The sequence below is a fragment of the Lontra canadensis genome, unplaced genomic scaffold, assembly GCF_010015895.1.
Source record: "Lontra canadensis isolate GAN:19392208 unplaced genomic scaffold, GSC_riverotter_1.0 scaffold9, whole genome shotgun sequence".
Classification (NCBI taxonomy): domain Eukaryota; kingdom Metazoa; phylum Chordata; class Mammalia; order Carnivora; family Mustelidae; genus Lontra; species Lontra canadensis.
In genome coordinates, this window is record NW_022631003.1 from 30,680,532 (window position 1) to 30,703,450 (window position 22,919).

General features: G+C 37.7%; 1 protein-coding gene across 1 annotated transcript in view; it reads right to left on the minus strand.

The window, feature by feature from the left end:
* Window positions 1–4,392: 4,392 nt before the first annotated feature.
* SMCO2 (single-pass membrane protein with coiled-coil domains 2) overlaps window positions 4,393–22,919 on the minus strand; it is a 30,088-nt gene continuing 11,561 nt past the window's right edge. The window contains exons 4-10 of the mRNA XM_032855433.1: window positions 21,239–21,375; window positions 19,869–20,018; window positions 16,589–16,679; window positions 13,232–13,288; window positions 11,532–11,588; window positions 8,836–9,011; window positions 4,393–4,641 (exon numbers count right to left, since the gene is read on the minus strand). Coding sequence (XP_032711324.1) covers window positions 4,443–4,641; window positions 8,836–9,011; window positions 11,532–11,588; window positions 13,232–13,288; window positions 16,589–16,679; window positions 19,869–20,018; window positions 21,239–21,375 — 867 coding nt within the window. The 3' untranslated portion in view covers window positions 4,393–4,442. The remainder of the gene's footprint in view (window positions 4,642–8,835; window positions 9,012–11,531; window positions 11,589–13,231; window positions 13,289–16,588; window positions 16,680–19,868; window positions 20,019–21,238; window positions 21,376–22,919) is intronic.

The window sequence follows — 22,919 nt, forward strand, 5'->3', positions numbered from 1 at the left end:
TTTCTTTTTTCTTTCTTTCTTTCTTTCTTTCTTTCTTTCTTTCTTTCTCTCTCTCTCTCTCTCCTTCCTTCCTTCCTTCCTTCAGAGAGAGAGAGAGAAAGAGAGTGAGAGTGAGCAGGGATGGAGGGGCAGAGGGAGAGGGAGGGAGAATCTCAAGCTGACTCGCCACTGACCATGGACCAAGATGTGGGGCTCAATCTCAAGACCCTGAGATCATGACCTGAGACAAAATCAAGAGTCTTGTGCTTAACTGACTGAACCTCTTGGCACCATCAGTGACTTTCATTTCTAGAAATAGTGTATCAAGAAGTATATTCAAATTCACTTTTTCTCGATTAGGTCAGATCAAAAGCTCTTTTTTTTTTTTTAGATTTTATTTATTTGACAGAGAAAGGGCGAGAGCAAGAGAGAACAATTAGGGAGAACTGTAGAGGGAAAGGGAGAAACAGGCTCTGCACCAAGCAGGGAGCTCAATGTCAGGACCCTGAGAGCATGACCTGAGCCAAAGGCAGAGGCTCAACCAACTGGACCACCCAGGTGCCCCAGATTCAAAGTTCTTAATTAGGTAATCTCACATGTTTAAATATTGTCCATGGTAGTAATAATAATAATAATACCCTACAACCTATTAAGTGTTGAGTCCTTTAATCCAACTATCTCATGAGGCATGTATTATTTTCCACTATTTATACATGTGTGAACAAAGACAGGATTAATAACTGACAGCTTCCCTAATTTTTGTCCCTGTTTCCAACTTAGGATCAACCCCTAACCATTATGAAGGATGCCCCCCTTCTAGTTAGCCCATCTACATCTCCCTCATGCCAATAGCCTTCAATCAAGATATACCTGAAGCCTTCCTCTTTTTTCACTGTTAAGCTTTCCCACTCCTCTGCCTTTCTTGAGTCTCTGTTAAGACACAAGTCATGGTGGCTGACTTGTTGCTATAGCAGGTTTGGAATAACTAGTCTTTACGTGTTCTCATTTGGTTAGTCTTCATTTGTATCTCCCTGGGAGAAACTCCCTGGGAAAGGACTTTGAAGTTGAGACTCAAGTGTAGGTTTACTGGGGAAGAGTCTCTAGATCTTCCCTGTGAAGGGGATGATGGGGACAAGACGGGGCAGAGAGAGAAGCTGCACTGTGACATAGTTGCACTAGAGCTTTAATTACTCTCCTGGGGAGCTGAGTCAGGTTGGCCCTTCAGAAATGAATGTATCCTGGCCTGGATCACTTGTTGGATGCAGAGTACCCTTGGGAAAGGAGAGGAACCTTAGGCAGAGGAGATCTCTTTGACCACAGACAAGTTCAAGGGGAGATCCTAGCTGTGAACTCTCAGCAGCCAACACTCTGGGGAGCTGTGGAACAAGTGCTGGGATGGACTTCGGGACAGAGGGAGGGTGGAGATTAGAAGACCCTACCAGACACACAGTTGGCAGCAGATCATGACTCTAACGTAAGCTTTGGATCCAAGTTTAAATCTCCCTTCACTACAGTATAGCTGTCTTCACTCAAAGAAACATGACCAATGGAGACTTTGTGACCATTTATTTTCTGTCCTCCTCATCCAAAACCAAGACCACTTGTAAAATGACTCTGACATTTTTTAGTAAGTGATTGTGTACATAGCGGTTGACTCAATTGAATATGGCATTTAAAAGATCTGAAATAAAACCCAACCAACCAAAGCAGTTAACTGAATTACCGCATAAAGGCATTTAGATCATCTTAATATTATGGTACTTTACTAAATGTTTCCCTCTCTCAATAGAGTAGAACATTGTGACATCCAGCTTTCCAGCTTGAGATGTTGGCAAATTGAAAATAAACTGATGAGAAAATAATACATTTCCCACTTTAAGGCTATACATGCCCTAGTGAAAATTATTCCATCTTAGTTTAGATATTAATAAAGCCTATATAAGTAGTTAGTAAAATATTAATTTTATCCTTAAAATAATCTAGTTCCCTACCTTATTTTCATCACTAGTGTTATATGATTATTGCAGGACTTTTAACTTTAATTGAGTTAATTAAACTCAATACTTCCTTTTTGGTTTTGTAAACAAAGCAGCTGATCCTGTATCTAGTAACTGGAAGTTTCCTGAAGATTATCAAAAACATATACCAAGTTCTGTCTACCAGTTGGTCTGAATAGTCCCTTTTATATTTGTAAATAAATCTGAGACTTCAAAAAGAAAATCTGTCTGTTAGCATGTTCTCTCACAGTCACACGACCTTTTGAATATATTACTCATCGTTCCCAGAGCTTTTGGCTTTTTCCCTTTTCTGTTTGTCCTGGAAATTCCCTCATCCATACTCACTTCCTTCTCCCTTCCTGCAAAAGGAATCATCTCTTGATTAACCTTGTATGGGATCTCAGTCAAATTATAATTCCAGGTAGTTTTGCCTGTAGCATAGCATAGCATAGCATAGCATAGTGGTTCTTAAACCTGTAGTCCTAAGTCTTGTTAAGGGAATCTATTAAAACAGAAGATATTAGAGATTCATCCAAGTTCTAAAGATTCAGAATTTCTAGAGGTGAACCTCAGGCAAATGTATAACCGAATTTCTCTTTGTGGAATTCTGTTAGGTATCATAGCCCGAGAGCCACTCACAAGAAAATGTTGCATTTCTAGCAACTGATACAGTTTTCTGGCTTTAGAATGTCGTGATGAAAGTGGTATTTGGGATATATTCTTTTCTAACATTGTGTGTATCATAGCCTCTGGAGGAGGAAACGATAGGCTAGCTTTTCCCAGCAGTAATCCATTTGTATCATAAGGCCTAGCAGAATGGAAACTTTATAAATGTAAGGAACGGGGGCTGTTTGAGAAAAATTGCTATAGAAGAATTAGAAGGACCTGGTGATTTCTAGAATGCTAAAGCCAAAAGATAGTAAAGGAGTTGAGGGTACTATTGAGAAAATGGCTATGATGGAAATTATTATTTTTTATGATGGAATTATTGAGCAAATATTAAGTGTAGCACAAGATGAGGTGATAGGGAGACCACAAAGATAAGAGCACATAATTTAATTTGCTTCAATAGGTATTTATTGAGTATCTGCTATGTGCACAGCATTATCCTAAAGCGTGCCAAGGCATGATTCCCAAATCTAGATTTGTATTATGTTTGGCTGGGGAGATTTTCTTTAAAAGATTTATTTATATTTATTTTAGAGAGAAAGAGAGCACACATGTGAGGCGGGGAGGGGCAGCGGGAGAAAGAGAATCTCGGGCAGACTCCCTGCTGAGTGCAGAGCCTAAAGCAGGGTTGGATTCCACAACCCTGAGATCATGACCTGAGCTGAAATCAAGAATCGGAGGCTTGCCTGACTGAGCCCCATCCCCCCACAGTTGTCCTCAGCTAGGGAGATTTTTGAGAATAAAGTTCCTGAACTTCACATTAGCTCTACTGAATCTAAGTATCTGGAGGTGAGATTGAAAACCTTTAGTGTATAAGGTTCCCCAAGTGATTCCAATGCACACCATCCATGGACCAGTTATTTGGCAATCAGAGACCACAAAAATGAGTGAGGCAGAGTCTTTTGAAAAGAATGCATAAGCTGTTATGTTGAGCAAAATGCCCTAGCAAGTTTCCTGACTCTGCCTTGTATTCATGGCTTCTAAGTTTTACCCAGATGTTTCTCTGAAATCCCCTTTTCCTCATCTCTGCCATGAAAATATTCTCCACCCTTCAAGATCCATTCAAATGTGAGAAGAGCTGGGACTACATTCCCTGTCACCACCCTTCCAATCCCAAATCCATTACATAACCCAATATTGTAGAATCTACCCTTATAGTAACCACTGAACCCCTCATCTCCTTTCTAGCCTCATCTCCCCTCATTAGCTCACCTGAACCACTGACTGGCCTTGTAGCTCATCCCTCACATTCCATCTGCCCTCCTCYAATGTATGTATGTATKTATTTATTTATTTGACAGACAGAGATCACAAGTAGGMAGAGAGGCAGGCAGAGAGAGAGGAGGAAGCAGGCTCTCCGCTGAGCAGAGAGCCCGATGCGGGGCTTGATCCCCGGGCCCTGAGATCATGACCTGAGCCGAAAGCAGTAAAACTGATAATGATGGAAAGAAGTTCGTTCTGTGCTTTTCTTTTTGAGGAAAATGGGGGAAGAAACAAGGAAGCTAATACTGGGTAGTCTCAGCGTTCTCAGCGTTGGAGGAAAAGATCCTAGTGCTTTGAAGTAAATGTGTAAACAATGTGTGGAATGATTCAAGATGTAATTGTGAGTCATAAGGGTAAAGATAAACTGTTTTCATTTTTTTCTTTCTGTGGACAAGCCGTTTCCATATAACTACTATGTCTTTTGCGAAAAACCCAATAGTACTTTTTTGAAAAATATGTTAACCAACATAATGCAAGAACAGCCAGAATTTTATTAAGGAGAAAGTCAGTAGGGTAACAGTAACTTCTAAATCTCTAGGAAGGTAACAAGTCTTCCACTTCCAAGTTCAAGAAAGGCGCAATGATCTCCCGGAGTTCCCACATTCTGCGGCGTCCAAGCATTGTGGGGAGCAAGCTTTCAAAGATAAACGTAGCATCAAAAAATAGGATGTAACATGAAAGTCCAGTGAAGGTGAGGACATAAAACATGATGAAAATCCTCAGTGCACGTTTCCTACAAGGAAAGAGAACATCTGCATTACGAACGTTCTGAAGAAAACCACACTGATGAGACTCCTGGTTCCACCCCCCAGGTAGCTCTATAACTTCAAGGAAGTAATTAAACTTCTCTTGACCTCTGTTAACATCCTCAAAAGAAGGAGCTTCGAATAGTTGAGCCTGTAAGTCCCTCCTAGGGCTGGCATTAGAATTTTAAGGTTCTAAAGCCATGAAACAATGAAACCTTGGAAATTATGAGACCTTTGAAATGCTCATCTCACATTCTAGCAGATTATTGACATCTTGACCTCACTTGCAAGGTATAGTGACACTGATTTGGAGGGAAATAAAGGACCAGGCCCTTAGATATTCCTGGAGATATAAAATGCAATGTGACAAATGGAGTCTAGCTCTATCACTAGTTTTGTTCCTGCACCAGACTTACCCTTTTAAGATAAAACAAACCTTCTCAAGTCTTTCAGGACTCCTCCTTCTAGGCTGTACCTATGATGTATTTTATTTATTTGATTTTAAATCCTTGCATTATTATTTTCTAACTATAAACACAATACAGGATTAGGGTAGAAGATCTGGAAGATCCAGAAAAACACAAAGAAGGAAGGAAGTGTCGCAGACAATCCAGCCACCTGGAGATAATGGTCATCGATAATATATTTCAGAAGAGAAAATTTAGAACACAGTTAAAGCTAGCTATGGATCTCTTTTGTGATCCAAATCAGTGGATTCTGTAAACCTGAGCCAAGTTGCTTGGCATTATTGCCACTGGCTGTCTCTTGCTAGTGACACAAATAGTTGCTTCTATTTCACACATTTTTTACAATTAGAGATTTATTTATTTATTTATTTATTTCAGAGAGAGGGAGAGAGAGAACATGAGCAGGAGGTGCAGAGGGAGAGGGAATCTCAAGCAGACTCTGTGCTGAGTGTGGACCACCATGCAGGGCTCAATCCTATGACCCCAAGATCATAACCTGAGCTGAAACCAGGAATCAGTTGCCTAACTGCCTATGCTACCCACGCGTCCCATCACACATTTTATTAGAGAGCCAATGCATTGATAAATACTCTAGTCAGAAGAAGCTTTGAGGGTTGCCCTGCCCTCGAGAAGGGCTAAATCTAGATTTGTTTTTTCTTATGAAAGGAAAAACAATTCACTACTAAAACATAGCTAGTAAATAAACACTGTTCTTCCTAAATTTCAAAGCCAGTCATCTTTGGAAATACCGAACTGGAACATTTTCAAAGAAACACATTTTAACATTATTTTTAAAGAGAAAAATAGTTTTTTAATTTATGGATAATTTGGAAAACAGAGAAATGAAAAAGTTATAATCTCACCACCCTAATATCATCAGCTAAGTTTTGTTTCTTTTTTCTTCTTTTCATTCATTCATTCTTTCTATTTTGTATGAATTTTTTGTCTTATTTTGTTTGTTTTTCTTTTGGTATAGAGTGTGTTCTTCTAGTTTTTTCTTTCCTTAAGTGAACACTCTGGGTATGGTTAGGTTCAGATTTATATTTATCTATCTATCTATCATCTATCTATCTATCTTTCAGATTTGTTTTTTGACACGACTGAATCATTTGAGTTTGATTTATAAGTCAATATAACTTAAAGTATGTTTAGATTTTCTATTATAAAAAAAGAACATGTGTAATATTTATTTTTTAAAGTGCAGACTTTTTTTTTTGGAAAACGTCATAGCTACTAATTCAAAATACTTTCTTTCACATCACCTGTGTAGAACCAAATATTTGTGTCATTAAATATTTTAGTAAAAAAATTTTATTCATTTTGAATTTACCTTCTTTCTTTTTATTTTTTTAAAAAGATTTTATTTATTTATTTGATAGAGAGAGAGATCACAAGTAGGTAGAGCATCAGGCAGAGAGAGAGGGGGAAGCAGGCTCCCCGCTGAGCAGAAAGCCAGATGCAGGGCTCAATCCCAGGACCCTGAGATCACGACCTGAGCTGAAGGCAGAGGCTCAACCCACTGAGCCACCCATGTGCCCCTTGAATTTATCTTCTTTCAAGAATAAAAATATTCTTTTAACTTTTTAAATGCTGTTTATCTATTTACATGTTTATTTTTCAAGGTCTGCCATGCATAAAACCTTTAATCTTTTCCAAAAGGTTCAGATGATTTGTGGAAAGTCTACAAGGGAACTGAAGAATTGGAGATTATACCAGGAAGAGGTATCTTCTGAGCCTAAAAACAACAACAACAACACCTGCAAGATAAACCTCCTCAAAAAGATAATGTATAAGTGTGCTTCAGTGGAACCAGTACATTCCCAAGAAATGTAGTTAGACAAGAAGTTGGTCAAAGTCTTCAGTGGTCTTAACTAGAGAGTATAATAATGTGATGAAAGATGGTCCACTCAACTGGATTGTAATCTGTCCATTTATATTTGATAATCATTTGATTATCAAGTGATAATCAAAAGGCATTTACTTGTTTGATTTTTGAGATATAATTTGCATACCATAGAATTTGCCCTTTAAAGTGTATAATTCAGTGGCTTTTAGTTTATTCACAGGGTTGTACTGCCATCACCATTATCTAATTCCAGGAAATTGTCATCACCCCCAAAAGAAAGCCTGTACCCATGAACAGTCACTCCCTATTTACCACTACCCTAAGTCTACTCATTTACTTACTGTCCACATGGATTTTCCTATTTTGGACATTTCACAGGAATGGAATCATATAATGTGTGGGCTTTTGTGTCTGACTTCTGTCATTTGGCATACTGTTTTCAAGGGTATCCAAGTTGCGGCATGCATTAGTACTTTGTTCTTTTTCGTGGATGAACAATACTCCATTGTTTGGATACACCACATTTTGTTTACCTATTCATTAGCTGATGGATATTTGTATTGTTTTTATTTTTATGAATAATGCTGCTATGACTATTCATGTACAAGTTTTGTGTGGACGTATACTTTCAGTTCTTCTGGGTGCATACTTAGGAGTGGGTCAGTTGGTAGCTGCCCTATATTTAACTATTCCAGGAACTGTCAAATTGTTTTCCAAAATGGCTGCACCATTTTACAACCCCTCTAGCAATGTCTGAGGGTTCTCATTTCTCCACATCCTCTCCAATGCTTGTTATTATCTGTCCTTTCAATTGTAGTTGGCTTAGAGATGTAGAGGGGTACCTCGTGATTTTGATTTGCATTTCCTTAATGACCAGTGGAGTGACTATCTTTTCATGTGGTTGTTGGCCATCTGTGTATCTTCTTTGAAGAAATGTCTATTCAAATCCTTTGCTCATGTTAGAAGTTGGGCTGTTTCCCTTTCTGTTGTTGAGTTCTAAGACTTCTTTATCTATTCTGGATATTAAATCCTTAATTTTCAGAGTTCTGAAAAAGTTGATTCAATTTTTTTCAAGCTCTCTCATTGATTTTTATGGGGGAGGAAATTTCCTGGGGGGTTTTACTCCCCTATTTTCATTGGCATCACTCCTCACTTACTTATTAATTTACTATCAGTTCATCATGGTGAAGATGTTTTATATTTCATGTCCCCAAATGACAAAGATGCCTGTCTTTTGGTAGCGCATGGATTATTAGGAGGAGACAGATTTGAAATAATTTAATGGAAATTATATGTTGTAGGTTCTAGATCAGAATTATGTGTAAGGCAGAGTGCACCCACGAGACGTTGCTAAACATTCTACTTGGATTGATTCTACTTCTGATTCTAAAGAATCAGAAAAGTTTTCTTAGAGGAGGGTACTACTCCAGGTATATATGATGGTCTGGCATCTTCAGAAAAGGATCTGAAGAGTCAGAATTTGCTAGGATGTATGTCTTTAATACCATACAAGGGAGAGGCATCCTGCCTGATGAACAAAGGTGTTCAAATCCACTTAGCAGGTACGTTCCTTTGATGGAGGGCTGCATCTTAGCTTGCAGACGCCATCTTTTAAGATTTATGTATACATAGTTACCTAAAGCAGTAATAAAAAAATCTGTATCTATTTATCTAATGCAATAGATCTATAGCTAAAAATAATATGAAAAACACTATGACTCCAAAAAAACAGACTTTTAAAGAACAAGAAGAGATAATGTACAAAGGAAGATAAATTTTTAGTCGTTCCTTGAAGAAATCCATCATAGTATGGTTCATACATTTTGGGGGCCTTTGTCCAGCCCCAGGGGCTCCATTCTCTGACTTACCACACTGTAAGGCTGGCAGGACTGTTCTGCACTGAAGGGGGTGGTGGAACCTGAGAAGGCAGGGGCTCACTTTCTTCCATGACCATTTCTTCAGGACTCTGAGAGTCTGTTTTCCCTTCTTGCATTTGGTACATTCCCAGTTTTGTACTCATCAGAGTCATGTCTTTGTAAAAGTTCTGAAAAAAAAATAGCAATCAACTATCATTTAAAAAATGATTTTAGAGGTCTGCTAGTCTTATTGTAGAGGATGCAGAGTGCTTTTCCTCCAGAACACCTCAGGAGCCCACATTGCCAATCACATATGAGTCACATGAGGAGGTCATGGGCAAGTGCAAACTCACCTAATAGAAAGAGACTTACACATTCACAAAATAAGGTAGCAGCATGGTAGACACACATGCTAATCTTTAACTACTGACTTATTCATGTAGGAAGATAACTATCCTTATACTGAATTCATCTGTTCAATTTGTTCATCTATGCAAAACATATTGACTCCCACCAGGCACTATTCTAGGATACTGTGGTTAACAAAATAGATAAGGAATGTGCATTCTATTACATGTGCCTTTTTAAACCAAATGGCTAAGGAATTACATGCACATTTATAGGGGCTGGGGGAGAAGCAACACACACAGACACACACACACACACCTATATATACACACACACAGACACACATATACACATACATTACATATGATAGACTAGGATACATGCTAAAGAGAAAATATTAAGGCACAAAAACAGACACATAGATCAATGGAACAGAATAGAGAGCCCAGAAATAGACCCTCAAGTCTATGGTCAACTAATCTTTGACAAAGCAGGAAAGAATGTCCAATGGAAAAAAGACAGCCTCCTCAATAAATGGTGTTGGGAAAATTGGACAGCCACATGCAGAAAAATGAAATTGGACCATTTCCTTACACCACACACGAAAATAGACTCAAAATGGATGAAGGACCTCAATGTGAGAAAGGAATCCATCAAAATCCTTGAAGAGAACACAGGCAGCAACCTCTTCGACCTCAGCCGCAGCAACATCTTCCTAGGAACATCGCCAAAGGCAAGGGAAGCAAGGGCAAAAATGAACTATTGGGATTTCATCAAGATCAAATGCTTTTGCACAGCAAAGGAAACAGTTAACAAAACCAAAAGACAACTGACAGAATGGGAGAAGATATTTGCAAACGACATATCAGATAAAGGGCTAGTGTCCAAAATCTATAAAGAACTTAGCAAACTCAAAACCCAAAGAACAAATAATCCAATCAAGAAATGGGCAGAAGACATGAACAGACATTTCTGCAAAGAAGACATCCAGATGGCCAATAGACACATGAAAAAGTGCTCCACATCACTCGGCATCAGGGAAATACAAATCAAAACCACAATGAGATATCACCTCACACCAGTCAGAATGGCTAAAATTAACAAGTCAGGAAAGGACAGATGCTGGTGAGGATGCAGAGAAAGGGGAACCCTCCTACACTGTTGGTGGGAATTCAAGCTGGTGCAACCACTCTGGAAAACAGCGTGGAGGTTCCTCAAAAAGTTGAAAATAGAACTACCCTATGACCCAGCAATTGCACTACTGGGTATTTACCCTAAAGATACAAACATAGTGATCCGAAGGGTCACGTGCACCTGAATGTTTATAGCAGCAATGTCCACAATAGCCAAACTATGGAAAGAACCTAGATGTCCATCAACAGATAAATGGATAAAGAAGATGTGGTATATATAAAAAATGGAATACTATGCAGCCATCAAAAGAAATGAAATCTTGCCATTTGCGAAGACATGGATGGAACTAGAGGGTATCATGCTTAGCGAAATAAGTCAATCAGAGAAAGACAACTATCATATGATCTCCCTGATATGAGGAAGTGGAGATGCAAGATAGAGGGGTTAAGGGGGTAGGAGAAGAATAAATGAAACAAGATGGGATTGGGAGGGAGACAAACCATAAGTGACTCTTAATCTCACAAAACAAACTGAGGGTTGCTGGGGGGAGGGGGGTTGGGAGAGGGGGGTGGGGTTATGGACATTGGGGAGGGTATGTGCTATGGCGAGTGCTGTGAAGTGTGTAAACCTGGCGATTCACAGACCTGTACCCCTGGGGCTAATAATACATTATATGTTTATAAAAAATAAAAATAAAAAAAATTAAAATTAAAAAAAAAAGGAAAAAAAAGAGAAAATAGTAAGATGATGAGTTAGAATAGCTGAGGTTTGTTGGTGGGACACTTACTCCAGATAGGGGGGTGATTAGGCACCTCTGAACAAGTGACAGTTTGACTCATTCATTTCTTCTTTCATCCATTCACATTTACATCAAGATATTGTGGGAGGAGTTCAGATATGGGGCCATTTTTCTGGCTAGGGGAGATTATGGGAGGTCTGGAAGAGGTGACGACTTTTGGGCTGAGCCTTGAAGAACACATAACATGTCGACATAGAGGCTGAGCTCTAAGTGGAGGAGATGTAGAAGCAGCACAAAGCTGTGAGACCTGGGGAGTCCGCAGACTGCAAGCTGCTCCACCCAAAGCAGAGGGCCAGGAAGTGGAGAAAAAAGTGATAAGGAAAGAGAAAGAGAACAGTAGGTGGCACACTCTTAACTTCTAGAGAAAGAATGATCCCTATATTTGGATTTTATCATTATTTGAACTTGAGTAACTGTGAAATCTTACCTTCATTCTTGCAATGAGTTTTTCCTTTAATTCATGAGCTTCATTACAAGCATCTTCCTGAAAAGATACCCACAACTTTGGGTAAAACAGAAATTATATTTTTCTGGTTTATACCATAAAACGTCACTCATGTTGACACCACTTAGTTGTAAAGTGACTTCTTTGAAACTAACTTTTACTTAGTAAAATCCTTCCTCTCAGCAAATTCATAATATAATCATGGTAAATTGCAGGAGGAATCACCAAAAGATTAGTATAATTATTTTTAACATTTTAGGAGTATAAATTTATACAATAGCAGCTTATGATAAATCATCTTTTTCTCTATTCCTTATTCTTTCCTTGTGCCTTAATAAACTTCCAAGACACTAGGTGCTCCTGGGTCACCTGGTTACTCCTGGCTCAGTTGGTTAAGCGTATGACTCTTGATTTTGGCTCAGGTCATGATCTCAGAGGTATAAAATTGAGCCCCATATTGGGCTCCATGCTGGATGCTGAGCCTGCTTTAAGATTCTCTTTCTCCCTCCCCTTCTCCCTATTCCTTTCCCCACACCTGTGTACATGTGTGTGCTCTCTCGCTCTCTCTAAAAAGAAAACTAACAAACTTCTAGGACACTAGTTGGAGAAACATTATGTGTCAAAGAAAAAATATTTGTATTTCTTTTAAATATTTTAAAATTTATAATATATGAATATATGTTCTCATTATATTAGTTTGAGTATTTGGACTTTATAGTTTAACAAAAGTGCTACCCACAAAAGTGTCTGGTCCCTCTGGTTGGTTTCTTTCAGCAAGTTTAAGAGATAGGCTGAAAGCAAACTTTCTAAGACATGGATGCCAATTATACATATGTCAGGAGTAAATAACTCTTTTAAGGTTTTTAACTAATCATTTTATAATAGACTTGCAGGATACTTTGAAAGGCAGAGCAATAGCAGGAAGAACAGTGTTCTGGGATTCAAGAACATGGGTGCTAGTGGTGCCATTTCTAGAAATTTTTCTTAAACAAGTACTTGCAAAAGCAAGCAAGGATATGAATTTGGTGAGGCAAAATTTGTGATAAATTTATTTATCACAAATTTATTATAAAGCCCCAAATGCCCAATGAAATAAATTTAATAAGTCCAAAAATCAAATCCTACATTATATAAACAGTGAAAAGGTAAAATGACATCTAGTGGCATAGAAGGTTGCTGAAGAAAAATGCTAAGGGAAAACAGCAAGTTGCAAAAAATATATATAATATAATCCCATTTAAATTGTAAAGACAACATGTAAGCACAATGTATAGGAAAATTTAGAATATAAATGTACTAAAATATTCACTGTGTTCATCCTTGAGGGAGTGAAGTTATTTTTCTTTTTTTTTTTAAATAGGAAATAGTTCTATGTTTTAATTATTAAAATAAGCATGCATTACTTTTGTTAGAAGAAAAGATACACATACTTTAATTTTAAAATGGGAGAGCAAGAATGAGACTGGTCTTTTCACCTGGAAATATGGGCAAACCACATCACATTTTTGAGTTATGCTTTTCTCCTCTGAAAATGAGGGTGTAGGCTACAAGATATTTCCCTGCTAGGCTAAAATACTGAGCCTATCTTTCATCCAGTTTTGAATTCCATTCACTAAAATTCTATAAATCTGAGATTCCCTTGAAGAACTGGTTTTCTTCCTTAATTATAATGTCATCATTACCTGGACATATTTGTTATCCATTTCTTCTATTTGCTTTTTAATTTCCATGATCTTCTCCTTTAAAACAAAAGGGCATAAGTCAAAAGTTGTAGTGATGTGTGGAATTGAAACCAAGAGAAGATTTTTAGAAGAAAGCTCATTTATGATCAAAAAGTTTGAGACTTGATAGTAACTGTTTTTTGTTTTGTTTTGTTTTGTTTTGTTTGATACTGCTCTGGGTACTGATCTCCACAATCAACATTAAGTTGAATCAACAAGATACAGTTGTCTACATCCTACGTTAAGTGACCCTTGAGCTAGGCATTGTGCTAGTTGGAAACACGTAATAAACACTTACCCTCAAACAGCTTCCAGAGAGGGGCATCTGGGTGACTCAGATGGCTAAGCATCTACCTTGCAGCTCAGGTCAAGATCTCTGGGTCCTGGGATCGAGCCCCATGTTGGGCTTCCTACTCAGGGGGAATTCTGCTTTTCCCTGTCCTTCTGCCTCTCCCCCTGGTTCATGCTCTCTCTCTCTCTGTACCTCTTTCTCTCAAATGAATAAATAAAGTTTTTTAAAAAACCCAGCTTCCAGAGAATGTATAGTTACACCCTTCTTTTACCAAGTTCAACCATCACCAACCCTTGAATTGTGTGACTTAATTATTTAGAAAGGAGTTGTGATCTTCTAATCACTTTTACTTGGTACCCTGGTTTACTTATAGAGTAAATATCTTAATACAGTACTTATCTAAGATAGTTGTACCAAAGATAATGGATATGAGTCAGTTGCAGAATGAAAGTTGAGATGTTAATATGGAGATCTCAGAAAGCTTCGTGGATTTGGGGGTTAAATATCAGGCAATAGCCAAAGGCCACCTCAAAGTCCTTTCCTCACCTTAAAGGTCTTTTAAATTTGTTTCTGCTATGTGTGTGTTTTTTAAGTGATTTTACCAATTTTTCTCTGCTTTCCCTTTCAGAATTGTTCCTTTCTTCACAAGATATAAATGAGCCAATACATGTGGTTTTATTCTAACTTTATTAACTTATTTTTCCTTTAATTTGCCCACACCACACTTCGGTTATTGGTTCCATATCTAACAATCTTCCTTTCCCATTACCAGAGTGAAACTATAGCCATTCCTACTGACTTTGCTTCTGTAATACTTATATTCAAAATTTCTTATTTAGGGACACCTGGGTGGCTCAGTCAGTTAAGCATCTCTCCTTGGCTCAGGTCATGATCCCAGGCTCTTGGGATTGAATCCTGCATTGGTCTCCTTGCTCAGCTGGGAGCCTGCTTCTCCCTCCCTGCTGCTCCCTCCCTCCCTGCTATGCCCCCACTTGTGCATTTGCTCTCTGTCCTTGACAAATAAATAAATAAAATCTTTAAAAATTTTAAAAATAATTAAAATTTCTTATTATATTACTGCATTTGCTTTTATATGACCTTTCCCATCAACTTTTAGACTTATTGAGGACAGACCTTGTGCCTATTTTTTAAAGTTATGTGTATTGAGGTATAATTTACATACAGTAAAACACTGTTTTAAAAAATGTACTGTCCTATGAATTTTGACATAATCAACAGCACAAGATATGTAATATTTCCATCATACCCCAAATTTCCTTGTGCCTCTTTGTCAACCCCCCATTCCCTTTCTCCATGTAACTCCAGCAACCACTAATCTCTTTTCTCTTTCTATCGTTTTGCCATTTTCAGAATGTTATGTAAATGCAGTCATGAAGAATGCAATCTTCTGGATCTGGCTTGTTTAATGCGGTATAAAGCACTTGAGAATTATTTATGTTGTGGAATGAGTAAGAAGTCTATTCCTTCGTATTGCAGAGTATTATTCCATCATATAACATGTACCACAGTTTATCCACATACCAGCTGGTGGATATTTGGGGTGTTTATAGTTTTTAAGTCATGCTGTTTTTTTTTTTTAAGTGCATACAAAATTATGCATCTCCAGGACAGAGACTCTCCATAGGTATTGTCCTGACTTCCCTTTTCATACTATCCCAAACCTTTGTTGGTTTCTTTTTTAAATCTCACTCTCATTTATCTTTGTGTTCTTCCATCTTTCTCCTCATTCCTTTGATACCCATCCCCCCCCCCAACCCTAACTTCTATTGAAATCCACATCCTTGTAACACAGCTGACTCTTGGAGGAAATTTTCCAAGGCAGAATATTTGTTGGCCTTGTCTTCTTCCATTTTCTCATAATTTGCAATTTTTAAAGCCCAAAGATAGTGAAAAGAACTCTTGACTTTTCAATTAGCTCAAAATGAGGTTGCTACTTCAAAATTTTGGACTAAATTGTGGCTAAAAGTATCCACACCCCCAACCCCTTGTGTTAAATCTGTGCTGATCTATAGCTGGCTTTAATATGTAAGGGTTCTAAATAAACATTGTCTTCCTGCAATAAAGGAGGCATTTCTTCTTTATTTCCTCCAAAATTCATTTAATTTAAGCTTTGGCTTGAGCTAAAGTAGAGGAGGTAGCAAGACACAGGTTTCTCCTTTCTTAGAGAATTGTTTTTCAAAGCTGTGACATTTAGAAATACTGTCAACCAGAGCTCTGAAGTCTGTTTCTCATCCAAAGTTGGTTACTGCCTTTCTAACTTCCTATGACTCTTTTAAAAAAAGTGGGGGATGCCTGGGTGGCTCAGTCAGTTAAGCAGCTGCCTTTGGCTCAGGTCATGATCCCAGAGTCCTGGGATCGAGTCCCACATCAGACCCACAGCTCAGCAGGGAGCCTGCTTCTCCCTCTCCCTCTGTTGTTCCCCCTGCTTGTGCTCACTCACTCTTTCTCTGTCTCTGACAAATAAATAAATAAATAAAATCTTTAAAAAGTGTGGGGGGAGGATTCAACTTTTCTCAGAAAAGAGTCTCTTGTCAGTGCCAGGAGAGAAAACAACAGGAAAATTGGATTGTGAAAACCAACAAAAGAACGCTTCACGAAGGCAGCAGAGATGAACACAAATATATCTCTTACATTTTAAGATTGCTGTTATTCACAAATACTTAATTCCTGGATGTCTTCTTGAACTGTTAGGTGCTGGGATGCAAAGATCAAGAAGAGAATTCTTTTGTTAAGGTACTAATCATTGTCTTAAGATGGCATTAAGAGAGAAGCCTACTGAATTGAGTTTCTAATAGAATTAAAAAGTCTAGACTTTCTGTGTTGTCAGAGAATAGAAGTGGTGGTACCCACATGAAAGGTGTTCCGAACTGACCACCAGCGAGCTCTCCTCATGGCAAAAGATGGGTTTTAATTCTTACTACGATCTCTTAAATAATAGAAGGGTGGGAAATGGTGGCAGAGTCCCTACAACCTCCCAGATTATCTTTTCCAAGCCTCCAGCTTACCTCAATGTTTGCTCCCTGATCAGGGTCAAGGTCCTGGTGTGACTCTAGCTTTTCAATTTGACCCTCCAGAGATATCACCTCATTTAATAAGCTGCAAATAGACCAAGAGATGGACTAAGTCCTATGGATTAAGAAAAGTCACCCAATAGACAATCTTTTTTTGATCTTTCAAGAATGAAATCCTATTCTTACATAGGAAGACTCTTCAGTTGTGGTTGTGTTGGAATGGGATGTCACAAATGCAATGCAAGAAAGTAAAAAACACAAAATAATCTAAATAGTAGTAAAGAAATGTGAGGCCCAATTGGATACAGGAGCAGAAAATTTAAAAGATTAAAATAGAAGCTTAGCTAAATTTCTGGGAAAAAAACCTACAGAAAATCTTTGGGACTTATGACTAGGCAAAGATTTCTTACACTTAACACCGATAATACTACGTATAAAACAGATAAACTAGAACTTATCAAAATTTAAAGCTTTTGTTTGGCCAAAGACCCTGTTAAATGGATTCACTTGTCAATATCTGACAAAGGTCTTATATCTAGAATATATGAAAATGTCTTAAAACTCAACATTAAAAAACCAAACTATCCAATTAAGAAATGAACAAACCACATGCACAAACATTTCACAAAGGAGATACATAAATGGCAAATAGATACATGAAAGGATGCCCAGCACCATTAGCCATTAGAGAAATTCAAATTAAGAGTATAATGATATATTACTACAGATTTATCAGAATGACTAGGATACAAAATAGTGATAATGACAACTGCTAGTGATATGGATTAATTGGGTCACTCAGACATTGGTGGTGGGAACGTAAAATGGACAGCTGCTCCAGAAAATAGCTTAGTGCTTCCTGTCACAACTAAAAACAGACTTACCATGTGACCCAGCAATTTCATTCTTGGGCAGTTATCCCAGAGAAGTGAAGACTTCTTTTCACACAGGAATTTGTATGTGAACGTCCAAAGTAGCTTTATTCATAATAGCTGAAAACCAGCAATAACACACTTGTCCTTGGATGGGTGAATGGTTAACCAAACTCTCTCTCTCTCTCTCTCTCTCTCTCTTTATATATGTATATATATATATCTCACCATACTATGGAACACTACTTAGCAACGAAAAGAAAAGAATTATTGATATACAGACAACAACTTGGATGAACCTCAGGAAAATTATGCTGAGTGAAAAAATAAATCTCAGAAGGTTACATAATGCGTGATCTGATGTATCTAACATTTATGAAATAACATAATTACAGACATGTGGAAGTGATTTCTCATTGCCAGAGATCAGGGAGGAAATAGGTGTGGCTACAAAGGGCTAACACAAAGGAATCTTGTGCAATGGTAAAACTGAGAATCTTGATGTGGTTGTGGTTATGTAAGTCTGCCCATATAATAAAATTGCACAGAACTATACACACACTCACACACACACAAAAGGGAGAATACACATAACTGGTAAAATCTGAATAAGTTCTATTTATAGTACCAAGGTCACTTTCTTGGTTTTGATGATATACTAGAGTTGGACAAGATATTACCATTTGGAAAAACTGAGGGAAGATGAAATGGGCAAATTCCTCAAAAGATACAATCTACCGGGCACCTGGGTGGCTCAGTTGGTTAAGCAACTGCCTTCAGCTCAGGTCATGATCCTGGAGTCTGGAATGGAGTCCATCATGGGGATCCCTGCACAACAGGTAGTCTGCTTCTCCCTCTGACCCTCTTCTCTCTCATACTCTCTCTCTCTCTCAAATAAATAAATAAAATCTTAAAAAAAAAAGATATACTCTACCACTAATATATACCCAATGGTTCAGTAGCTTGAATGGCCCTATATATCATTAAAGAAATTAAATCTGTAGTTAAATTTTTACTGTAATGAAATATCCAGACAATATGGCTTTGCTGGTGAATTCAGTCAAACATTTTAGGAAGAAATTATGCAGTTCTACACAAATTCATCCAGAAAATAGAACGGGTGGGAAAATAGCCCAATTTTTTCTATAAGACAAGTTTTCTGAGACTAACACACTACAAGAAAGGAAAAGGCCAATATCTCTCATTAACATACACCCAAAATTTCCCTTTAGGTAAATAGTGTCCTACAATATATGAAAAGAATAATATGCTATGACCAATTTGAGTTTATTCTGGGAATTCAAGGCTGGTTCAGCATTCGAAAATCAGTCATTATAATTTGCCATATCAGGAGACTATGAGCAAACAAACAACATGATCATTCATAGATGCAGCAAAAGCTATTGAAAAAAAATTTAATCTCATTCCTGATTTTAAAAACATCTCAGTAAACTAAGAATAGAAAACACTTTCTCAATCTCAAAAAAAAAAAACAAAACTAGCAAAACACTTTACATCACACTTAATGCTTTTTCTGTAGGACTAAAAACAAGGGAAATATCTAGCGTCTGCTGTAATTCCTCCTATTCAACATCATACTAGAAGTTCTAACCAATATGATAAGGTAACAAAAAGAAGTAAAACATATGCAGATAGAAAAGAAGATATAAAACTCTATTTGCAGATGACGTAATTATCTATGTGGAAAATCTCAAATAACTTACAAAACTACTGGAGCTAATAAATGAGGTTAGCAAGGTCACAAGACACAAGACCAATATATAAAAACCAATTGCATTTCTATATCCTTGCAAATAATTCGAAATTTAAAAGTTTTAAGTATAATGGCACCAAAAGGATGAAATACTTAGGCATAAATCTAACAAAATGTGGTATGTCTGTACCCTGAATTTATACACCACCAGTGAAAGGATTTCCTTTTACCCCAAAGCCTTCTTTTTATACCAGTAACTAGATAAATAATAATTACTCTTATCTTTTCTCTTTCATCTTAAAACTTTCCATTTAAACTCAGACATGCATTAACAACTATACTTTTAAATAATTTTTTCACGTCATGCTGGTTGGATACCTTTGGACAATACTGGCTACAGTCAAGGGTTATTGGGGACTTGAAGTCCTTCCTCTGATGACCATTAATACAGCTTCAAAAAAAAAAAAAAGCCTACAAAAGAAGGCTTGTTCCTTCTTCCTTGAGAGAAGAGAGAGCAAAGATGCAGATACCTTTGATACAGGCTTTGAGACATTGACATCAAATGTAAGACCTGATACTTTTTTACTCCGAAGACATTCCTAAGAGACTTTACCACCTTAAAACCAGAGTTTCTGGAGCTATGAAAATTTTCAATATATTCTGGCCAAACCCAACACCCTAAAATTACCTCTTCATTGTTTCTTCTGTTAGGTTTATTTTTCGGATAATATTGTTGATTTTCTCCATCCAGCCTATGTGATCGGCTCCAAGTTCTTTCACTTGTAGACCCATCTGTGTATTCCAGTAGTTCAGCTGAAAGAACGCGTTTTCCTGAGTCCTGCAGAAATATTATTATGATCAGTTTTAAGGTAAGAAATGGGAAACATCTTCAAATGGCCCCAAACCTTCTTTCTTTGAATGGCAAGTTGGTGTGCTGATTCATTTCCTGTCACCAGAATGGGTCAGGCAAGCATTTAGGCCTCAAGAAAAAATTTGAGCATTTATTTTATATCCATTTTAGCAGATCTTCATAAGGCTGGAGAAAATAAATGTATTTTACATTTTACATTAAATAAAAATAAATGTTTTAACTTCTGCATAGAATGAATGTTAAGAATTACACTATCCCAATGAATGTTAGGATAGTGATTCCATGTTGTTGGATTCAGAGAGGTGTGTAACAGGGAAATGGTCTACAAGGGCTTAACAATACATTTCTTTCTTTCCTTTTTTTAAAGATTTTACTTATTTATTTATTTATAAGATTTTATTTATTTATTTATTTGTCAGAGAGAGAGAGCACGCGCACAAGCAGGCACAGTGGCAGGCAGAGGCAGAGAGAGAAGCAGGCCCCTTGCCGAGCAAGGAACCCAATGCAGGACTCGATCCCAGGACCCTGGGATCATGACCTGAGCCAAAGGCAGCAGCTTAACTGACTGAGCCACCCAGGCGCCTCTCATTTCTATTGATAATTATGATTCTTTTCTTTTTTAAAAGATTTTATTTATTTGAGAGAGAGAGTGAGTGAGAAAGAGCACAAGTGGAGAGAGGGAGAGGGAGAAGCAGACTCCTCACTGAGCAGGGAGCCAGACACAGGGCTCCATCCCAGCCAGGGCCCCAGGATCATGACCCAAACTGAAAGCAGACACTTAACCCAATGAGCCACACAGAAGCCCCTATAATTCTTTTCTTATCTAGAAAGTTATCTGAAAGTGACAAGATACGCATTCATTCCAGTTTCAAGTATACAATAACATGCTCAAGGGTTCTATACAGTACTCAGTGCTCATCACAGTAAGTGTACCCTTAACCCCCTTTATCTATTTTACTCATCCCCTCACTCACCTCTCCTCTGGCACCGACCAGTTTGTTCTCTGTGCTTGAGAGTCTGTTTTTTTGTTTGTCTCCTTTTTGTTTGTTTGTTCATTTGTTTTGTTTCTTAAATTTTACATATAAGTGAAATCCTATGGTATTTGTCTTTCTCTGACATATTTCACATAGCATGTACCCACCACAAAATATTATTAAATGATTCCTCTTGCATGTGTCAAGGCTTACAGTTCAGGGATGTTCTCCTTGGAAAACTGCAAAGACGTGGACATGTCAGGATCCTCGTGTTGAACCTGATTTGTTTCTTCCTCCTCCCATTCATTCTGTAGGTCCCGGTGATGCTCAGCCTCCAGCTCCACCATATTCTGATAAAGGTTATGAAAGAAGCAAAGCAAGAAAAAAAGGGTTATACGAAGAGGTGATGGTCTCTTTAGCCTACTCACAGCCCTCACTCTGGGGGCAAGCCCATAGCCCTGTCTGAGACTGGAGATTTCTACTGCGTTTATAAAATAAGTAGACATGCCCGACTGCTCCTTGGCTGGGGCAGGGATGCATGGAACATGCAGCGTCCTCATGCAGAGCTCTTTCCAGTGCTGATGAATAACAGAATTCCACCTGCCCATGGACTCTAGTACTCCACTCAAGATCACTGTTTTCCCAAAAAGTCAATCTCAAGGAAAAATAAAAGGGGATGGAACTGTTCTTTGTTAAAAGAGTCTAAAGAGATATGCATGTTGTTTGGGTGTTGGTTTTATTTTATTTATTTATTTTTAAATATTTTATTTATTTATTTGACACAGAGAGAGAGAGAGCACGAGAGAGGGAACACAAGCATAGGGAGTGGGAGAGGGAGAATGAGGGTTTCTGCAGAGCAGGGAGCCTGATGTGGGGCTTGATCCCAGGACCCTGGGATCATGACCTGAGCCTAAGGCAGACGCCTAGTGACTGAGACCCCCAGGTGCCCTGGATGCTGATTTTAAAAGTACAAGCATTTCCTGGGTTTTGGCACCAAAAAAAATTTATAAATAAATGAATGAATGGATGAATGAATGAATGAATGTATGGGCATTTGAGGGACAACCGAAAAAATTTAGAATGCTCAGAGAATTGAGGATATTAGATTATATCATGGAATTATTGCCAATTGTCCCGATGTGATGATGGAATCTTGGTTATGTAGAAGAAAGCCTTTATTTTTAGAAATGCTTCTGAAAATAAACAGGGATAAAGTCTCATGCTGTCTTTGACCTACTTTTAAATTTAAAAAATTCCATCTATTTACATATGTAAAGATAGAGCAAATGTGATAAATGGTAATGATTTTAAAATCTAAGTGTGAGAATAAGATTGATCTTCATTTAATTCTCTTAAGTTTTCTTTTTATTTAAAATTTCTCATAATAAGAAGAAATAAGTGGAGGAAAGCCAACTCTATCAGTTTGACCTATGAAATTCATTTCTTTGTTTCTTTATTCTTTGCTTTGTTCTAGAAAAATATTCAAGGCATTTTCTGGTATTTCACTTCTATGCATACACACAATTGACAATAATTTATCTTTGAACTTTTCTCTTCCTTAGTAACTACATTGTGAAATATTTCTCTGTCCTTGAAGAAGTTTGGTCTGAAATCCTTGCGTTTCAGCAAAACTATTTTTAAACTCGAAGGAGAAAAAGTTGGACTGCAGATCAGTGTGTTACTGAAATGTCTGGACAAATTACTGGTCACATCAACGGGAATAACTAACATTCATGTAACTCTTGACAAACTTTTTTCATGGGCCTTCTTTCCTTTAATTCCCATGATAGACTTGAGGTGGATAAAGCCAGGTGTTGAAACCCCCTAGGGCATTCATATTAATAAATAGTCCAAGGTCATAAGGTGTAGTGGGATAAGGGGTCACTCCAAAAAA